The sequence below is a fragment of the Salarias fasciatus genome, chromosome 17 (assembly GCF_902148845.1).
Source record: "Salarias fasciatus chromosome 17, fSalaFa1.1, whole genome shotgun sequence".
Lineage (NCBI taxonomy): Eukaryota > Metazoa > Chordata > Actinopteri > Blenniiformes > Blenniidae > Salarias > Salarias fasciatus.
In genome coordinates this window covers 21,275,956-21,292,349 of record NC_043761.1, presented here as the reverse complement: position 1 = coordinate 21,292,349, position 16,394 = coordinate 21,275,956, and the positions used below count along the sequence as shown (strand labels likewise).

The 16,394-nt window shown below is 48.4% G+C and overlaps 2 protein-coding genes across 2 annotated transcripts; both read right to left on the bottom strand.

Moving 5' to 3' along the window:
- Positions 1–2,233: 2,233 nt before the first annotated feature.
- On the bottom strand, positions 2,234–3,371 carry LOC115404713 (P2Y purinoceptor 1). Its single transcript, XM_030114106.1, has 4 exons — positions 3,150–3,371; positions 2,972–3,074; positions 2,691–2,900; positions 2,234–2,616 (listed from the first exon to the last, which is right to left on the bottom strand). Exons 1-4 carry the CDS (start codon positions 3,369–3,371, stop codon positions 2,234–2,236), a joined length of 918 nt encoding a protein of 305 aa, XP_029969966.1.
- Positions 3,372–4,347: 976 nt separating this feature from the next.
- LOC115404160 (sushi domain-containing protein 3) lies at positions 4,348–15,635 on the bottom strand. The gene is made up of 5 exons (XM_030113380.1): positions 15,074–15,635; positions 6,245–6,436; positions 6,015–6,168; positions 5,749–5,934; positions 4,348–5,669 (listed from the first exon to the last, which is right to left on the bottom strand). The coding sequence occupies exons 1-5, from the start codon at positions 15,432–15,434 to the stop codon at positions 5,345–5,347; spliced, it is 1,218 nt and encodes a 405-aa protein (XP_029969240.1). The 5' UTR covers positions 15,435–15,635; the 3' UTR covers positions 4,348–5,344.
- Between the last annotated feature and the right edge of the window lie 759 nt (positions 15,636–16,394).

Below are 16,394 nucleotides of genomic sequence, written 5' to 3'. Positions count from 1 at the left end.
CCCCGTCGACCCCCAGACCAGCAGCAGTGGGCGGGAACACAAGAACGCTGAAACTGATCCAGAGTGAAATCTTTAGGACACAAGGCAATTCCTGGATTTAATGACTTGAACTTCAGCTGTGAACGACGCTAATCTGTGTGTTTCTGTCAGTGACGGAGCAGGAGCAGGAATTTATTTAAAAAAAAGAGTGTCATTTCAGAAGCTTTTCTACCGGTCGAGTTTTGCCTTATCCACGGAGAGAGACGGTTCTTCACTGCAGGCGAAGCGTCTGAATGTCTGTAACTGTAACGACGAGCGGATTTTTTTTTTTTTTTTTTTTTTTTTTTTAGGGGGGGGGGGGGGGGGGGGGGGAAGGGGGTGAAACCGCGTTTGCACAGGCTGAAGTCGCAGATCTCTTTACGCGGCCGTTTGCACCAGGCACTGTGCATATCAGGAAGACAATGAGGCTGGTGTCAAATTACCCCCCGCTGAGCGCCGTCAGGCTCAGCTGCTGTTGAAAGGAGCCTTTTTTTTATTTTATTGTTTTTCTTTTTTTTTTTTTTTGAAGCTGGCCACTCAGAAGACAATGGGTCCTCAGACAGAGAGGGCCCTTAAAGAGACAGAGCGCCGCTTGTCCGGCGGGGGTCGGAGGGGTCGCCGCTTCACCGGGACGTTGTTGTGAGGGAGCTGGAGCTGCGAATGCATGTGAACGTGAACGTCTCTCTCTGACCTTTTGACCCGGTCCGGGTTCAAGAAGACGGCCGTCACACAGCTCCACGATACGAAACGAGAAAAGGTCAACATGTGGAGAAACTCTTCAAGGCCCAGCGCTCTTCTTCGTCAGGAAGCCGAGCGTATCAGCGAAAGCTGATGTGATCAAGTGTAATAGTTACCAGATAGGATATTTAAATTGAGCTGGACCATGAAGGGAATGTATTTTAAAACTCTCTCGTTGCTCCAGGACTGTTTTTAAAATGATTACTTGAATTCTTAACCCCTCGAAATCTATGAATACGAGAGAAAACCTGTTTTATAAAGAATCTTTATTTAAATTAAAGCGGCCAAGACACAAATGCTAAAGGTTTAGACTTCAGAAGTCTTATAATGCCGTAGTCTGTTGATCCTCACTCTTCGGTCGATGCAGGACGAACTCTTTTTTTTTTTTTTTTTTTTAGAAACCATGAAGCTCAAAATTCAAGAAAAATCACCAGGAAGTAAAGAAAACCTGCAGTATTGACGTGAGGAAGTGTTGAATGTTCACCACCCTGTTTACACGACGAGCTTTCAAATGGAAACGATTCGTTTAAGAAAAGTTTCGTTTCTACCCGGCAGCGTTTGGAAAACGCCCATCTTCACTGCTACAGAAGCCCATTGATCAGGACGATCAGTGAGTTCACGAGGGGCCACATGTAGCCAAATGCATCTACGCAGAAAACGCTTTTTCTTCTCAGTTTCAGACTTTGTTCGACTCTCCTGACCTCCATCCACATCCTCATTTGTTGAACAGTAGTTTTTTTTTTTTAAATGTCCATGTTTACTGATCACATTGATCCCAGACGCCTGGAGTCGTCCAGCTTGGAGGAAAGAAAAAAAAAAAAAAAACAGAGATCCCACCAGAAATCCTCGTTACTGGCCTCGTCGCAGCACTCATGAACTCTGGTGCATCACTGGTTTCCTTGAATCTTGAAAGTGTCACGTGAGCCGCTGCCTTGACTTATGGTTTTGTTTTTCTTTTTTGTGTCTGAAGAGCTTCGACTGTAAACCGATTTTTAAAGCCAAGCTGACGATATTTTTGAGAGGAGGGGATAGCGAACGCGCGCCCGGAAGCGGCGCGGCGTGTGATATTTGTAAAGTGTCATGTCTTGTTGGTGTCTCTGCTGTAAACAACGAATGAAGGCTGAAGTCTTTTCACAGTAAAATACTTTTTTTTTTTTCAGGAATTGTTGGATTTTCTGTTGTCGTTCATTCTAAATTTGGCAATCCTTCTAATTATAACAGTATATAAGAGTGAAAGGGGGGGAAAAAGTCTAATTTAAGCATTTTAAGGGATGTTTAACCACCTCACTCTTCATCGCTCCATCTTCATTACGCCTATGTAAAAAAAATTCACTGGTAAAAAGTGTAAAAGTAATCATGGTTTTCCACTACAATGATGTTTTTATCAGGATTTCTTGAAAAAAGCTTTTACCAAACCCCATGAAGCAAACCGAGGACATGTTTTTATTTACGTGACTCCAGTGAAACTGCTTCCGCCTTACTTCTCCCTGCTGCAGCTGCAGCACATCTGCCTGGCCTTGGAGAGGTAGAACACTGGAGCGATGAGAACGCCGAACTTCGGGAAGAACAGGGACACTTCAAACACTTCGCACATGGACCGGTTCACCACTTTGGTCCAGTAGAAGATATAAAGGACTGCGGGCAGCATGACCAGCACGGGCAGGTAGGACAGCACCGCAGGCACCGCCACGGCCAGCACGTTTCCCACCGCCCTCCTCTTCAGCGGGGAGTCGGAGTGGGCGGGGCTCTGGCGCCACAGCGACCAGACGATCCCGCCGAGGCAGGCCAGCATGACCACGAAGAGGCAGGAGACGATCACGGAGACCGAGACCACGACGCTCGCCGCGTCTTCCAGCACGCCTGTGAAGAATTCGACAAGACTCAGTAGTTCCGTTTCCGCTGTGCGAGCGTCCGACGTCTCCCGCCATGCCCACCTGTGGCGATGCAAAAGGAGAAGGTTACGGCCCACACCACGGCGCACGCCGCCACCTTGTACTCCCACTTCCTGGCCCTCAGGTACAGGACGGGCCTCATCACGGCCAGGGAGCGCTCCACGCACATGCAGGCCAGCAGCAGCGGGCAGCCGATCATGTTGAAGACGTCAAACGTGTTCCGGGCTTTTTCCACCGGACTGGTAGGATAGTCTGGAAAGACAAGCGATCAATGATTACACCGTCAATTAACAAGTTGCTGGCCAGGATCTGGATTTTCCCACCTGTATGATTGCGCCCGATGCTCTGAATCTTCTTGAAAATCAAGCTGAAGGGCATCATGGACAAGAAGAGGAAATCCATCAAGACCAGGTTCAGACCGAAGACCTGGAAAACAGAACACTGGCTCTGCTCAGCGATGGACTGGAGCTTAGGAGGAAACGAGAAAACTCTTGGACCCACTTTTGAAGCTGAAAGAGGATTTCCTTCTCTCAGAAACAGGCCGAGCAGCGCGGCGTTGGCCAGCAGGCCTGCAGTGAAAACCAGCATGTCCACGCCGTCCCAGACGGACTCCAGGCCCAGCTCCAGACCCAGCTCCTCACACCGGCTGACGATCTCACTGATGTGCTGGGACTTGAAGATGTCCGTCGGCTCTTTGGGCCCGTTCCACGATTCCCTCTCCATCAGATCCTGAGAAATCAAACAAACGATGGACAGTGATCTCAATCTATTTCGCCTGGACCCTCCGGATCTTCTGTGTCTTTAAGTTCTGAATGTTTTCTTTGGTGAAGCAGAAGAAGCTTTCCGTGCTGCAGGACGTGCCCGCAGAGTCTGGAGGGTATTTTCAGATCTTGGCCAGATGTTTTACATCTCACTGCCTCGTTTGAGATAAGTGGGTAAACAGAACAGCTTAACAGTTCTGTCGCTGCTATCTTCAGTCGTGTTCAGGCCTGCACTGATGCATAAACCTCTTTTAATCTGAAGGTCAAAAAAAGGTGGACTCGGCTACATTTAGACAGCAAAGACACAGACACTCCTAGAAAAAAGGAGTTTTTTTGTTATTTTATGGCATAAAAAAATGCAATTTTAAAGTAGTATTTTACTTAAAATTGTATAAGCAGCCAATTTCCATCATGCAACTATTTTAGAAACCCATATTTATATAACGCTAAAAAGTTAAAGCCTCTCACCTCAATGCAGATCACAGCAGCTCCGACGTCCACAGCATGCAAACATGCGTATGGAACCAAAACAAATGAGCAGGTGTTAAGTGTCACTGGTTGTAGTTTTTTTTTTTTTATCAAGCACAGAAATGCAAAATGCAAATAAGTTTGTTGCATATGTGCAAAAAAAAAATCACAGAACAGGTGATTTCCATTGCATGTACGGCCTGATTTGAATGCTGCTCGTTCCTCGGTTCATCCAAGCAGGCTGTGTGTGTGTGTTCACACATATGTGACACTTTCAAAAAGCAAAATAAAATTCATCTTCAAAACCACATGGTCATATCCACAATTTTATGATTTCCATCCATTTTTAGCAGTATTTCCCAACATTTTTATGTTTATCTCTACTCTGTGTTTTTTTTCAAACTATAATTACATTTTTCATACTCCAAAAAAAAAAAAAAAAAGACAAAGAGGCTGTTAAACAAAACAAATCCAAAAAAAAAAAAATCTTTATTTTCTTTCTTGGCAGTCTTACCGCTGTACAAGAAATAGTTTACAACGAAAGACAAATCTAAGCCTGTCCAGTACAGGCTGTTAAAAAAACAATAAAGTGCATATTAATTAGTGTTCCTAATAAAGATCCTCTATTAAAATAAAACTGCTATCGGTAAAGGGGCATTGCACAGAGTCGATGGAACCGTTTCAGGAGGTTTCTCTGCTGTTCAGTGCAGGTTTTCGTGCCTCGGTCTCACAGTGTGTCTCACGTCTTCGTTACTCATAACAGAAACCTCCTGCAATGTGGCGTCTTAAAAATTACAATAGATTTTCCTCGTCAGCTCATTGGCTGAGTCCGCCCGGGGCTCCAGGGTGCCCGCGCTTGCGATCGATGGTAATTTTACGAAAATACGGGTCAATAAGTTCCTCGGCCCACAACGGCGTCTGAGTATTTGACCGGCTTTGACCACAAAAAACAAGCTTTTACTGTGAACAGTTATGTTACACAAATACCGACGAGAAAAAAAGCTGAGATAGAAAGACAGAGACTGTTCTGGTGTTATTAGACAGACGGTTGGTTCAGTTCATTCTGAAGAAACACTTTAATCACAGTGTGTTTGCTACTCATGTCTTTTGTCCCCCCTCTAAATGTGGGGGAAAATACCACAAAGCAGATTCATTCCGCCGCACGTTGGCTCCAGCCGGCCTGGAGGAGATGAACTGCACCCCGGGACGCCGTCAAACAAATACAATAAGACAGAGAAGAAGGAACAGTTCTCAGAGCTGCCTAAATGCGTTATTGCTGTTTCCTTGACCGGCGACATGAAGTTTTTTTTTTTTTTTGTGTCTCGGTTGCCAGAGAAAAGGTTCACTCGCCGATTCCAAACTACAGAAGTTCATGGAGCATGCAGTCGATTCCCAAAGGATTCCCAGAGTCTGCCTGGGATTCTCCCGTCGGCGAGGTTCCTCCCTCCAGGGGTGGAGGAGACGGAGCTACTGCCACGGCCGCTGCGGCGTGGGGTTGGGGTTGGGGTAGATGGGGGCCGGCGCCGGGTGCGGGTAGGCGGGCACGGCCGTGCTGGGGTTGGGCGGGTACGTCGGGGTGGGGTACTGCGCCATGACGTGCGGCTGGCCGTGGGCCGGGGAGGAGGCGGCGGAGGACGAGGAGGGCAGGTGGAGGTAGAGGGGGGCGGACGGCGCCGAGGGGGCGGACGGCGCGGTCGGGGTGGGGACCCTCTGCAGGACCACGTGGGGGTAGAGCTGGGACTCGGAGCGGTACAGTCCCGGCAGGGAGGCCTTCAGCAGACTCTCCTGACTCCTGATGGAGAAACACAGCGGGTGAGGAGCGATCCCCGGATCAATACCTACAGAAAACCAAGCAAGTCTACCGAGTCTACCTCTGGTATCCTCGGTTCTCGTATCCGCCCAGGCCCCCCGTCAGGTAGAGCGGGCTGTCGGGGGCCAGGCGGGGGTTCATCCTCTGGGACAGGTGGAAGATCTTGGGAGGGGGGAAGGATTCCCAGTCGCCCTCCTCTCTCTCCAGCCAGCACTCGCTGCGCCGGGCCGAGCGCTTCTCCCTGCGCCTGAGGAGGAAACGCCAACATCCTCACCGTCTCTGCCGGGTCTTTCCCAAACAAAAACGCAGTCCGGTCTCCAGCCCTACCTGCTCCGCCCTTCCTTCTTGGCCCGGTCCCGGCTGGATCGCTCCTGAAGGCAGCAGATGAGGAAGGACAGGGACATGGCCAGGATGACGACGCCGCTCACGACCGAGGCCAGGACGGCCACCCTCAGCCCCCGGTCCTCCGGCCGGGGGATCGCTGTTTAGAACGTACGTAATGACTCAATGTCCAATCCATAAAGGAGCTCACTGGAGGGACTTCAGAAGATCTGTACCTTCGCAGACAGGCAGGTAGTTGCTCCACTGTGGTTTGCCGTTCCTGACGCTGCAGTGGATTTTGTCGCTGCCGACGAGCTGGTACCCCTCCCGGCACCAGAAGGCCAAGACGCTGCCGACCGAGACGCCGGTGCCGCCCTCCACGTAGAAGGAGCCCCGGCGTGGAGGCAGGACGGGCGTGCAGGACAGCCCTGGGGAGCGGGAACACCAGAAGCTGATGATGAACACATCCGGAGTATGAAACAGCGGTGGAGACACTGATGCAGGTGAATTCTTGCTTTGGCCACAGGGGGGCAGTGTCTTTACCTGTCCTCAGTTATTTCTACCAGCACACCTGGTTAACAAGCAAACAAGGTGCAGCTGTGGCTAAACAGGTATGTAATCAATCTAAATATAATGTTAAAATATTGGAGAGTAATTTTTTTGTCCTTACATCTTTGATATGGAGCAAATTGAACAAGTATGTTGTCATTAACCATCTTTATCACTGCCAGAAATCCACCAAATCCACACGTCTGTTCTGTTTAACAGTTCATTTCAGCTCGTGGCGTTTCAGTCTGTCCTCTCCTCGGTCTGTGATCTGATCTGACGTCTTTTCTTCTCCTACAGCTGTAACGGTTTTTAGCAGAGTGGAAGATTTCGACTCCGTCAACTCCTGTGCGCCGCTTCCTTTTTGAAGCGCTCTCTGTCTTCCCTCTCGTGTCAAACACCAGGCCCGGCTCGCCGCTGTCGTGCCGGGACACTGACACGAACAATCGCTCTGCTCGACAGACTGATACAAAGCACTATTTTTATCCCCACAACAGGCAGATGCCTCGTGGAGGTCTGGTGATGCAGCGGCTATTGTTAGATTACGCTACGGGGGATTTCTGAGCCTCTTAGGAAATCTCACAAAAAAACATGATTTCTCAGATTATCCCCCTTACTATTTATTTTATTTTTTTCAAAATGATTTCAGCGTTGTTGCATGAAGCGATGACTCAGCTGTTTCTGCAGACATGCAGCTTCCTGACTCACGTGCAACATTTGTAGAAATGAACAGAGAGAGGAAACGGCAGTTGTGTTAGCGTCGCTGGTCGTAATGAGCAGTTCCCTGAAGGTGTGTAACGCTGCGCTCTGCTTTGCTGTGTCAGTGTAATCTGTGTGTGTGTGTGATTGTGAGGGAGAGAGACATGCCGGCCGAGTATAAGACCCTGTGAACATGCAAGCTGCTCTCTGCTGATTAGGAGCGACAGATGGGAGGATTTCTGCAGCGGCAGAGACGGTGAGGGAGAGGATCCCGTGACCCTGTGTGAAGATGACAGCATGCCCTCCCTCACACACACATGAATGCACATCAGGGCACACACACCAGACACGTGCGCAAAGGGTACAGTACAGTACAGAGAAACAAGCAGACCGACTGTTGTTTTTTTTTTTTTTTTCTTTTTTAAAGCCGTTCTTTTTCCCCGGAGAGACTTTTTCCTGCTGCCATGAGAGCCGGCGGCTCAGCCGGAGGCCGAACGCAGACGCACTTCTACCTGGAGCCGTCAGCTGACACTCCACGATCCAACATTAATGTCCCGAACAACACCGCTCCAGTGAGAGCTTGCTGTTCCACTGAATACACACTCTCAGCTCAGGCCCTGTTTACACGTTTCAAGTGTGTATTGTAGGCTTTAGATCCCATTTATACAAGGAAACTGTTGTTTGCATTGTCACTTGCTCTCGTATTAAGTGATTCCCAATCCAGTGGAGGAAATTAATGAGTAGTGAGCAAAAAAATCTGAATTTCCTGACACAAATTTGCAAAAAAAAAAAAAAAAAATTCTCCTAAAGTCTGCAATTAAAAGCCGTGACGGGCCAGTTGAGGAAAACAGCAGCATCTCCGCGCCTCTTTTTCAGAGTAAAACAGATGTTCTTACACGTAGTAAATGTGTGTATTTTATTAAACTAACGGAATAGATGATCTTAGACGGCGTACTCCAACAAGCTGAGGCTCTGGAAGTGCGTTGACCCTTTAACAGGTGGACTGGACATCTATTCACCCCGAGGGTCGTCACTGCAGCCGCCTGGTTCGGGGCCGGGATGACAGTCGTGACAGTGAAGTGGTGTAGCGGTAAACACCGTCCCCTCGGGGTGCGACCTTCACAGGTCCTCCAGCGTCAGCAGGGACAGCAGGGACAGGCCCCGACTCTCGGAGAACCTGCCGGTGTGGGATATGGTCGTCCCATTAACTGGAAATAATTCAGTGTCTCATCTTCACTGTTTAAGTTTCTTTTATGACGATATTGGACATTATATTACACGTACAGCAATAGGAGATTAAAAAAAAAATCTGTTTACTTAGTAGTGAAATAATCCAGCAGTCCTGTTAAGTTTAACTCTGCAAAGTTGAAATGTGACGAGTATCTTAAACCAAAGTCTGAATTCATACTGTGTTCCACATCCCTGATCCTCCTCTGTGATAACTCTGCTTCGGTTCTGAAAGGAATATAATCCCCTCATTGTGTGTGAGAGAAGCAAACGTCTCACCCGAAGAATACCAGGCCGAGAAAATTAGCATCTGAATAAGTGCTATGATATTTAATTAAAAGGAGGAGGATCATCAGACACTGATCAGGTAAGGACATGAATTATGATCCATTAGAGAATCACATCACAAAACAGCTGTTATCTATTCTCCTGTGTTTATTATGAGCTGATGCTGTCAATTAGCTGGTTTTTTGTGCCACCTGAACCTCACTTAATTTATTTTCTACTGAATAATTAGTCCAGGTTTTAAGAAAGATGTTGCCCCATCTCGTCCTTAAAGCTATTTTTGATCAACAAACTCCACAAAACCTGCGAAAAGTTTTGGTATTCAAGAGATGCTGTCCTAATTATGCAGTTTTTACATTAAAAGTTTTTTCTAACATTACTTCAATCATATAATAACTTCACTAAGACTGGTTTACACGACAAAATTGCCTTTTCAGTGACTGCAAGCATGTGAACAAATGCAAAAACCACAATGAAGGTTTTGCATTTTCACTTGCAGGGGATGAAAGTGTAATGACTTTCTATCTCTGTAAAAGAAAGCAGCTTAACAGAAATAGGTGTTATTTAGATTCAGATACTAAAGAACTGAAGCGCCTCGTGTAAAGAAGCATAAAATATTTAAAAGAAGAAGCTTTCATTTCTATAAAAGTCATGATAAATCGCAGCTCCTGTAGTAAACACAAAATGCACAAGCAAACATGCGGTGGCTTTGCTGCTTTGTTGTAGTGCAAGTTTGTCTTTCTTGGGGTTGGCTGGCTGCACAATGTTGTGTGTGTGTGTCTGTGCTGGCGTCCAGGTAGTGTGTGTGTGTGAGTGTGTGTGAGTGTTTCCACAAAGAGCAGGCTTCATGTTGACTCTGCGCTGTGTTTGCTCAGGCCGGGTTATTCAGGCCCATTCAGGGGAGAAAAAATTCCTCTGTCATCGTGCAAAACGCAGGTCGGCGCTCCGGACGGGGCTGCCAGGCCTCTGGGGCACTCCACACACCACCCCGGCCCCCCTGAACCTGGCAACTCGCGACTGGCAACCAAACATGCACGCCCTGCCTGCCTCTGCCAGGGACGCACCAGGAATAGTTTGTGATTAAATAAAGATTAGGCTTTGTGCATTAAAGATTCACATTCGCATGCACAGAAAGGGTGAGCAGATCAAACACACTCTGGGAACCACGAATGCTCGTCCCCGTATGGGCAGACTTATTGGAAATGGGAGATTTGTTTACTTTAGAGCTTCATAAGCTCTGCGTTTAGCCGCCTCGCCGTGTACAAACAGGCGACTGAGCGTCTCAGAGTTTCAGACATCAGGGCAGAAAAAGCCAGTTTTCCCTGGATAAACAAAGCTTAAAAATAAACTTGACACTCAAGTCTGCGCTGAAGCAAATGGAAGCCGGCGTTCCTGGCAGACGGGCCGACTTGCTCCATCGCGTTGCTCTTTGTGTTCCCATCTCCTTGTGTTTTTCTCCTCTGTCTCCGGGTCGCTCTGCTCCAGCTGCTCTCTCCTGTGATCTGACCTCAAGCGAACATCTTGCCTCGCTGTCCTCTCTCTCCCTCCGTCGGTGGATCTATTTCTGTGGCACCTCGCTGATGCGCCGCATCACGAGCGATTACCTAATCCTCTCAGGTACCGCTCGGCTCGCCCCGTCCCTGCACGGAGGCATGCGTGGCAAATATGTGAAATGATCCAAAAGACGTTCCTCCACGCAGGAACGTTTGGGTTTAGAGAGTCCTCTCGGTGTCAGAAACACATTTCAGGTGACAGTTTGACTGTGCAGAGAGCTTCCAGCTGAAAGGCGGCGTCTCCGTGAACCAGCAGCTTTATCTGGACGCGGCCGAGGATAATCTGTCCTGTTAAACAGAGCAGGGACAGCAGGGCTAAGCCCTGAATGGAGGCGGCTGGAGCTTCTGGCTTCTGCTGAATGACTGAGCAGAACTCCTTCATCAAAGTGAGAGAACTGAGAATGTTTTGGAATCTGTAAAGGGAATGGAAGTACCGTGTTTCAAAATGTCGGCGTGGCGGGACAGAACATGTTAATAAAAAAGTTTTTCCGTGTGTTCGTTTGTCTCTGTCCTCCTCCCGTCGGAGTGAAGAGACGAGCTTCATTCAGACTCTCGCTTGGAAACTTTCTGCAGCGAGCTGGAAGCTGTGGGAAGGTAATAATGAAGTTGAGTCCCTGCCAGCAGCCGTACGGGGATTGACAGGCAGGAAGCTGAAGGAAGGCTTTGTCTGAAGCTTCACAACTGTGTGTGTGTCTGACAGAAACACCCCTGGATCTGTGTGTGTGTCTCTGGGTGTCCATCCAAGTGTACCTTTTGTCTTTAGATGGATTTCTTCTCAGGAAAGTCTGCACGATGTTTCGATCTCGGCTAAAAAAAACAACTCATCCCTTCAGTTTTCTTGTCTTGTTTTCCTATTAAATATGAAATGATTATGTTTTGGAATTGAAGTTTTTGGTTCCTTCGCTTCCTGTATCTTCTAATCTGTCTGAATTACCTTGAGTCAAGAGATTTTATTGGCTGTTTTTCGTTAGTGTTATGCTTTTATTCAGAATAAGTCGATAGCAGGTGTGACTGAAACACTCACGTTGTGAGTTCGGACTTATTTCAGCTGGTCTGGTTAACATCCATCCATCCATCCATCCATCCATCCATCCATCCATGACATTTATAAGATGTTCTAAGTAAAAATGTGCCTATTTTGCATTATAGTTCCAGAAAGGTTTCGTTTACATGACAGCGTAATGAAAAAAATGTCCGTGTACACAGAAACGGCAGAAACGATGGTGAAAACTATGCAGCTTTCATGCTTTCGTTAGTTTTTTTGTAATGAACGCACGCTCACACGCTATCATATAAACCAGGCCTGAATGTGGCTCAGATGTGAGTATGCATTTGCCCTGGGATGCGGCTTCATGTTTTCATATTCCGACACAGCAGTTCTCATTTCCAGCATAGTTTTCTGACCAAAAAAAATCACAAAAACCCACCACAGATCGCTCCTCTTGGCTCTGATCAGTACGGGATCAAGACGCTTCCTCTCTGTTCCGTCTAATAAATCTGTGAGGGCAGATTTCTGCTCTGCTGGTCAGCAGCAGATCCCAAAAGGACGGAAGTAATTGGCTCCAAAATATGTTGCCCTCTTCTGACACCCGGTAGGAGCATCTGGAGTCCTGTGTGTTAGCGTGCCATTCGCGGGATTCCTGCCACTAAAAATACACTGAAATAGACAAGGGTAATTGGCTTTGGCCGTAACTTAATCAGATTAGAGGCATTGTGATGTTTCACATTTACGTTTCAGGCTTTCTACTGACGATCTCGTCTAAAGAGACTCAGAGGAAAGACTAAGCTGCTTATGGTCATTGTGAGAGAGCTGCTGCATCGGAAAACCCAGTGCGGAGTTCTGCTGCTTGCTTCAGAGAGCTTCTTGCTTGTTGTTGCCGCGCTCAGTTTCACACCGCAGCACCCAATTCAGAAACAGTAACGGGGGAATCATTTCCTACAGCAGTTAAAAAGGGAAGCGTCCCACAAATCTAAAGCTGGCAAACCTGGTGAGAACAAACAAAAAAAAGTCTTCTTAGCAGAGGAAGAACAGCAGCATCCGCAGAAAGGATTCGCGCGAACACCTGCTCTGGCAGATTAAAGAGGCAGACTGCCTGCTAAGTAACTGATATAGGCTCTTGTTGGGGGGATTAACACTAACATTAACTCTCACACACTCCGCTCAGGTCAATAGGTTGTGTTACCGTGTTAACGTCGAGGCTTACGGCTCCTCCAAATCGGAAATAGCCGCCGCTCATCGGGGACTCTGCCAGCGGCTCGACGGGGAAGTCAGTGACGGCGAGCGGCATCGGCACGGTCTGCTGTTTACCCGGTTATTCTGGGAACGCGAACAAACCCAGGAGACGAGTTCCCGAACGCGAACAAAGGTTTCGTGCTCATTTGGAGAACGATGGAGTTTTCATATTGGGTTCTATAAAGAGAAGCCTCTGCGAGCGTCTTCATCAACAGCTGAAGTCTGATCAATTTACTTCCAGGAACGGCGAACGCAGGGATTCCTGGACGCGCCGCGCCATGAATCAGGGCTCCTATCGACGGTGTCTGAGATCCCGCACTCCCAGGATCAATAAACCAAACCTTCACATCGATTTCGACACCGGTTTTTGTTTTTTTTCTCAGGCAGGCGGAGAAGTTTTCAGACCGCAGACGGTAGATGTTTCCCCACCCTGAGTGACCTCTGCTCGGGTCACGGTCTGACCCCAGGCTTCGCCAACACGTACTCCACTTCCTGTGACAACAACGCTTTGAAGGAACCATCACATCCTTGTGGTTTCAAGCTTTCAGACGTGGCTGCAGAATCAAAGACAAAAGCCTTCTATTTTTAACTCTTTGTGCTATAAATGACAGCTGGAGCTGGTTTTACAGTGAAAGCAGTAAAAAAAAAAAAAAAAAGCCAATAAAACTGAAAGACGGCAGCGCCGCTCTGATCGGGCCCCACGGCAGGTAAACAGCCTCAACATCTCAGGCAAACAAATGATCTATTAATGCTCCAGTCATTTACACACACACACACACACACACACACACTTGTAATCACACCTCCAGGACATACACTTTTGGACGCCCCGTCACAGAAAAGCTCTGGTGTGGCGTAATTCATGCATGTGCTGCAACGTGGCAAGCCAGCTGATCACCTGTGTGTGTGTGTGTTTGTGTGTGTGTGTGTGTGTTATTAAAGTATAAAGTGCTTATTCCCGCCCGGTCACACACAGAGCTGCTGTTATGAAATGAGCAACTGTGTTTATTCTCTAAACCTTTAAGAAGATTGGCGTCCTTTGGGCCGAGTGCATCCATTTCTAATGTGTGTGTGTGTGCGTGTTTGTGCGTGTGCGCGCACGAGGGAGCAAGGTTTGTGTGTATTAGGCACGTGAGGATTGCGTTTTGTCATCTGCCCGGGGCTATTTGTGCGAACACGTGAGAATATGGGCACTGCGAGTGAGAAGGGGCGGGCGAGGGACAGAAGAACAGACGGCAGAAAAAGAAATAAAATAAACCGAGAGAGAGAGAGAGAGGGATGAGAGAGGGATGCAAACAAGACGCTGCAGAGAGGAGGGAAGAAAAGCAATTAGAAGGAGAGGAAAGAAGAAGAGAGGGAGTGACAGATCAGAATCGGAAAGAGGGGAAGATGGAGAGATAAAGGAGGGAGTGGAGGAGAGGAGAGAGGGAGAGAGGGGCTCATGCTCCAGCGGAGGTGAAGTCAAGCGGGAGTCGCTGCAGCTTCCCCTTCGGGCCGAGCGGCTCCAGCATCACCTGCAGCCTCACTCAGCGTCCAGCTTCCCCAACTTCAACCCGACTTCCCCAAAACGCGGACGGGACGGGGACAGGAGAACTACACTGCATTCTAATGTTCCCTTTTATTCCCTTCGTTTTCTTTTCTGTACGTTTTTCTTTGTCAAAGCTGAAAAGAAATGGTGAAATGGTGCCGTTCTGCAGCTCTAAAGCTGCTTAGGATTCATCTGAAAAGCTTACAAACTGCACTAAGCCACATTCAGCCTCTTTACGCGGAAAAAGATTGAACAAATAAACCTTAACTGAGCAAATGAAAAGTTTATTTCCAAAGAGAGAGGAATGAGTGGCAGCCTGCGGTTTCAGCACGGCGCTCTGTGCCTCATAAAAACCTCTGTGGGTCCGCCCCGTGAGGAATTAAGTTTTTAAGCCGTCAAACGGCCCTTTTAGGGCTCGAAACAACAACAGAACGTTGAAACACGCCCCTCCTGAAGGATATCCGCGATCTGAGGGAAGCACATGTGAAGACGCACAAAAACACTCAGCTGTTTGCCTCCTGAAATCACACTTTCCAGATGACTTAACAGGCAAGTCAACTCATCTCTTGTAGTTTTGCGGATCTCCTCCTCAAACAAAAACATTTCTTCTTTTGATTCAGATATGAGCCTCAGACCTTATGGGGTCCTGGGGAAAGGGTTAAAGGAGGATTCAGGTAGGAAATCAAACAGAGTTCAGTTCCATTTTCTCTGTAGAATCACTTCAACAGATCTCATAAATCCTTCTTATTTACCAGAGAGTTTACGCAAACTGGAATCCACATAACACGGGAGATTATAAAGAGGCTGAGTTTACTGTACTGGTTTACTGAAAGCTGTAACCAGCAGGAAGTTTGTATCAGAAAACACAACTTCTGAAATTCAGTCTAATCTTAGAAATCCAGAAAGCATTTTAACACAAGTTTATCATCAAACATCAACATGATTCAACTTCAAGCACTCCAGAAGTGACGGTCCAGTTGTTGAGTTTACCAACCTGTGTAGTTGTTGGTGGTGGTTTGAGTCTGAGCCTCGATCTGGATTTCGGTCTGGATCTCCACTCCTGCCTCGGTCTGAGCCTCGGTCTGAGCCTCGGTCTGAGCCTCGGTCTGAGCCTCGGTCTGAGCCTCGGTCTGTACGTCCGTCTCTGTGCTTCCCGGCGTCTGGGCTTCGGTCTGCAGGTCCGGCTGCAGGGGGACCGTATTCCCGGTGAACTCCACCGGCCGCGGCGTGACGCTGGCGTTCCCCCAGTCCTCGGCCAGAACCAGAGTCCAGACCAGGGGCCACAGCAGCATCCAGAGGCGGATGCTCACAGCCGCTGGCCCGGGCGGTGAGGAAGAGGAAGACTTCTGCCTCATGGCGAGGCCGCTGAGGAGGTGGAGAGGTCCTTCAGGGGAAAGTTTGCTGCCTCCTTCTGCTCGTCTTCTCTGAACTTCTCATATCACTGGTCAGGAGGAGAGAGGAAGAAGAACTGTGTGCTTCTGCTCATGACGCCGGCGAGGAGCTGCTCGGAGCTGCAGCAGGGAGGGAACAGCGTCTGCATGTGTCTGATGTGATAGATCCAGCTGTAATCTGCCTGTACTCTGCTCACTTGCTGTTGTTTCCACTCCTCCTCCTCCTCCTCCTCCTCCTGCCGTCCCTCAGCTCTGCTCACTCGTGCTCTGCTGCTCGCTCACCCCACTGCTCTCTCTCTCTCTCTCTCTCTCTCTCTCTGATCTCCAGCTGGGCTGACGGAGCTCTTGCATAACAGTAACTCATTCGCTGAGCTGTGCTGAGCTGTAACTCATGCAGCCTTAAGTCCCGATATTCCTGGTGGCTGCTTTCCCCCTCTCAGCCCCCGTCTCGCTGCGTCCCGCTCCTGCAGACTGGGGAGTTTTTACAGGTTTCAGACTGATGGCGATGTTTTGCAGAGGTCGCCAGCAGAAGGGCTGACCCCCCCCAGGTCAGGGGGACGCATGTTATCGCACAGAGCGAGCGCGCAGCGAGAGGCAGAGGGTGAAAACGATGTGATTTCACTTGAAAATGTTGTACAAACAGGGTCTGAAGAGTTGACGAGAGTTTACTGTCACAGCAGCGTATTAAAAAACGTAACAAAACTTTAAAAAAAACGCACGTCGAGACTATTTGTGAAGTGATGAATGAACATGATGTGAGGAGAATCTTCTTTCTAACGTATAAAATACGTCTCTTCCTCACATGTCCGGTGAAACAAGCTGAGCTGCCGTGTTCACTGAAATCTGGGAAATGAGCCCGGCGTCCAGCTGTCGGGGCCCCGGATTACAAAGACGAACTCCGGCTAAACGGACGCTTCATCACCG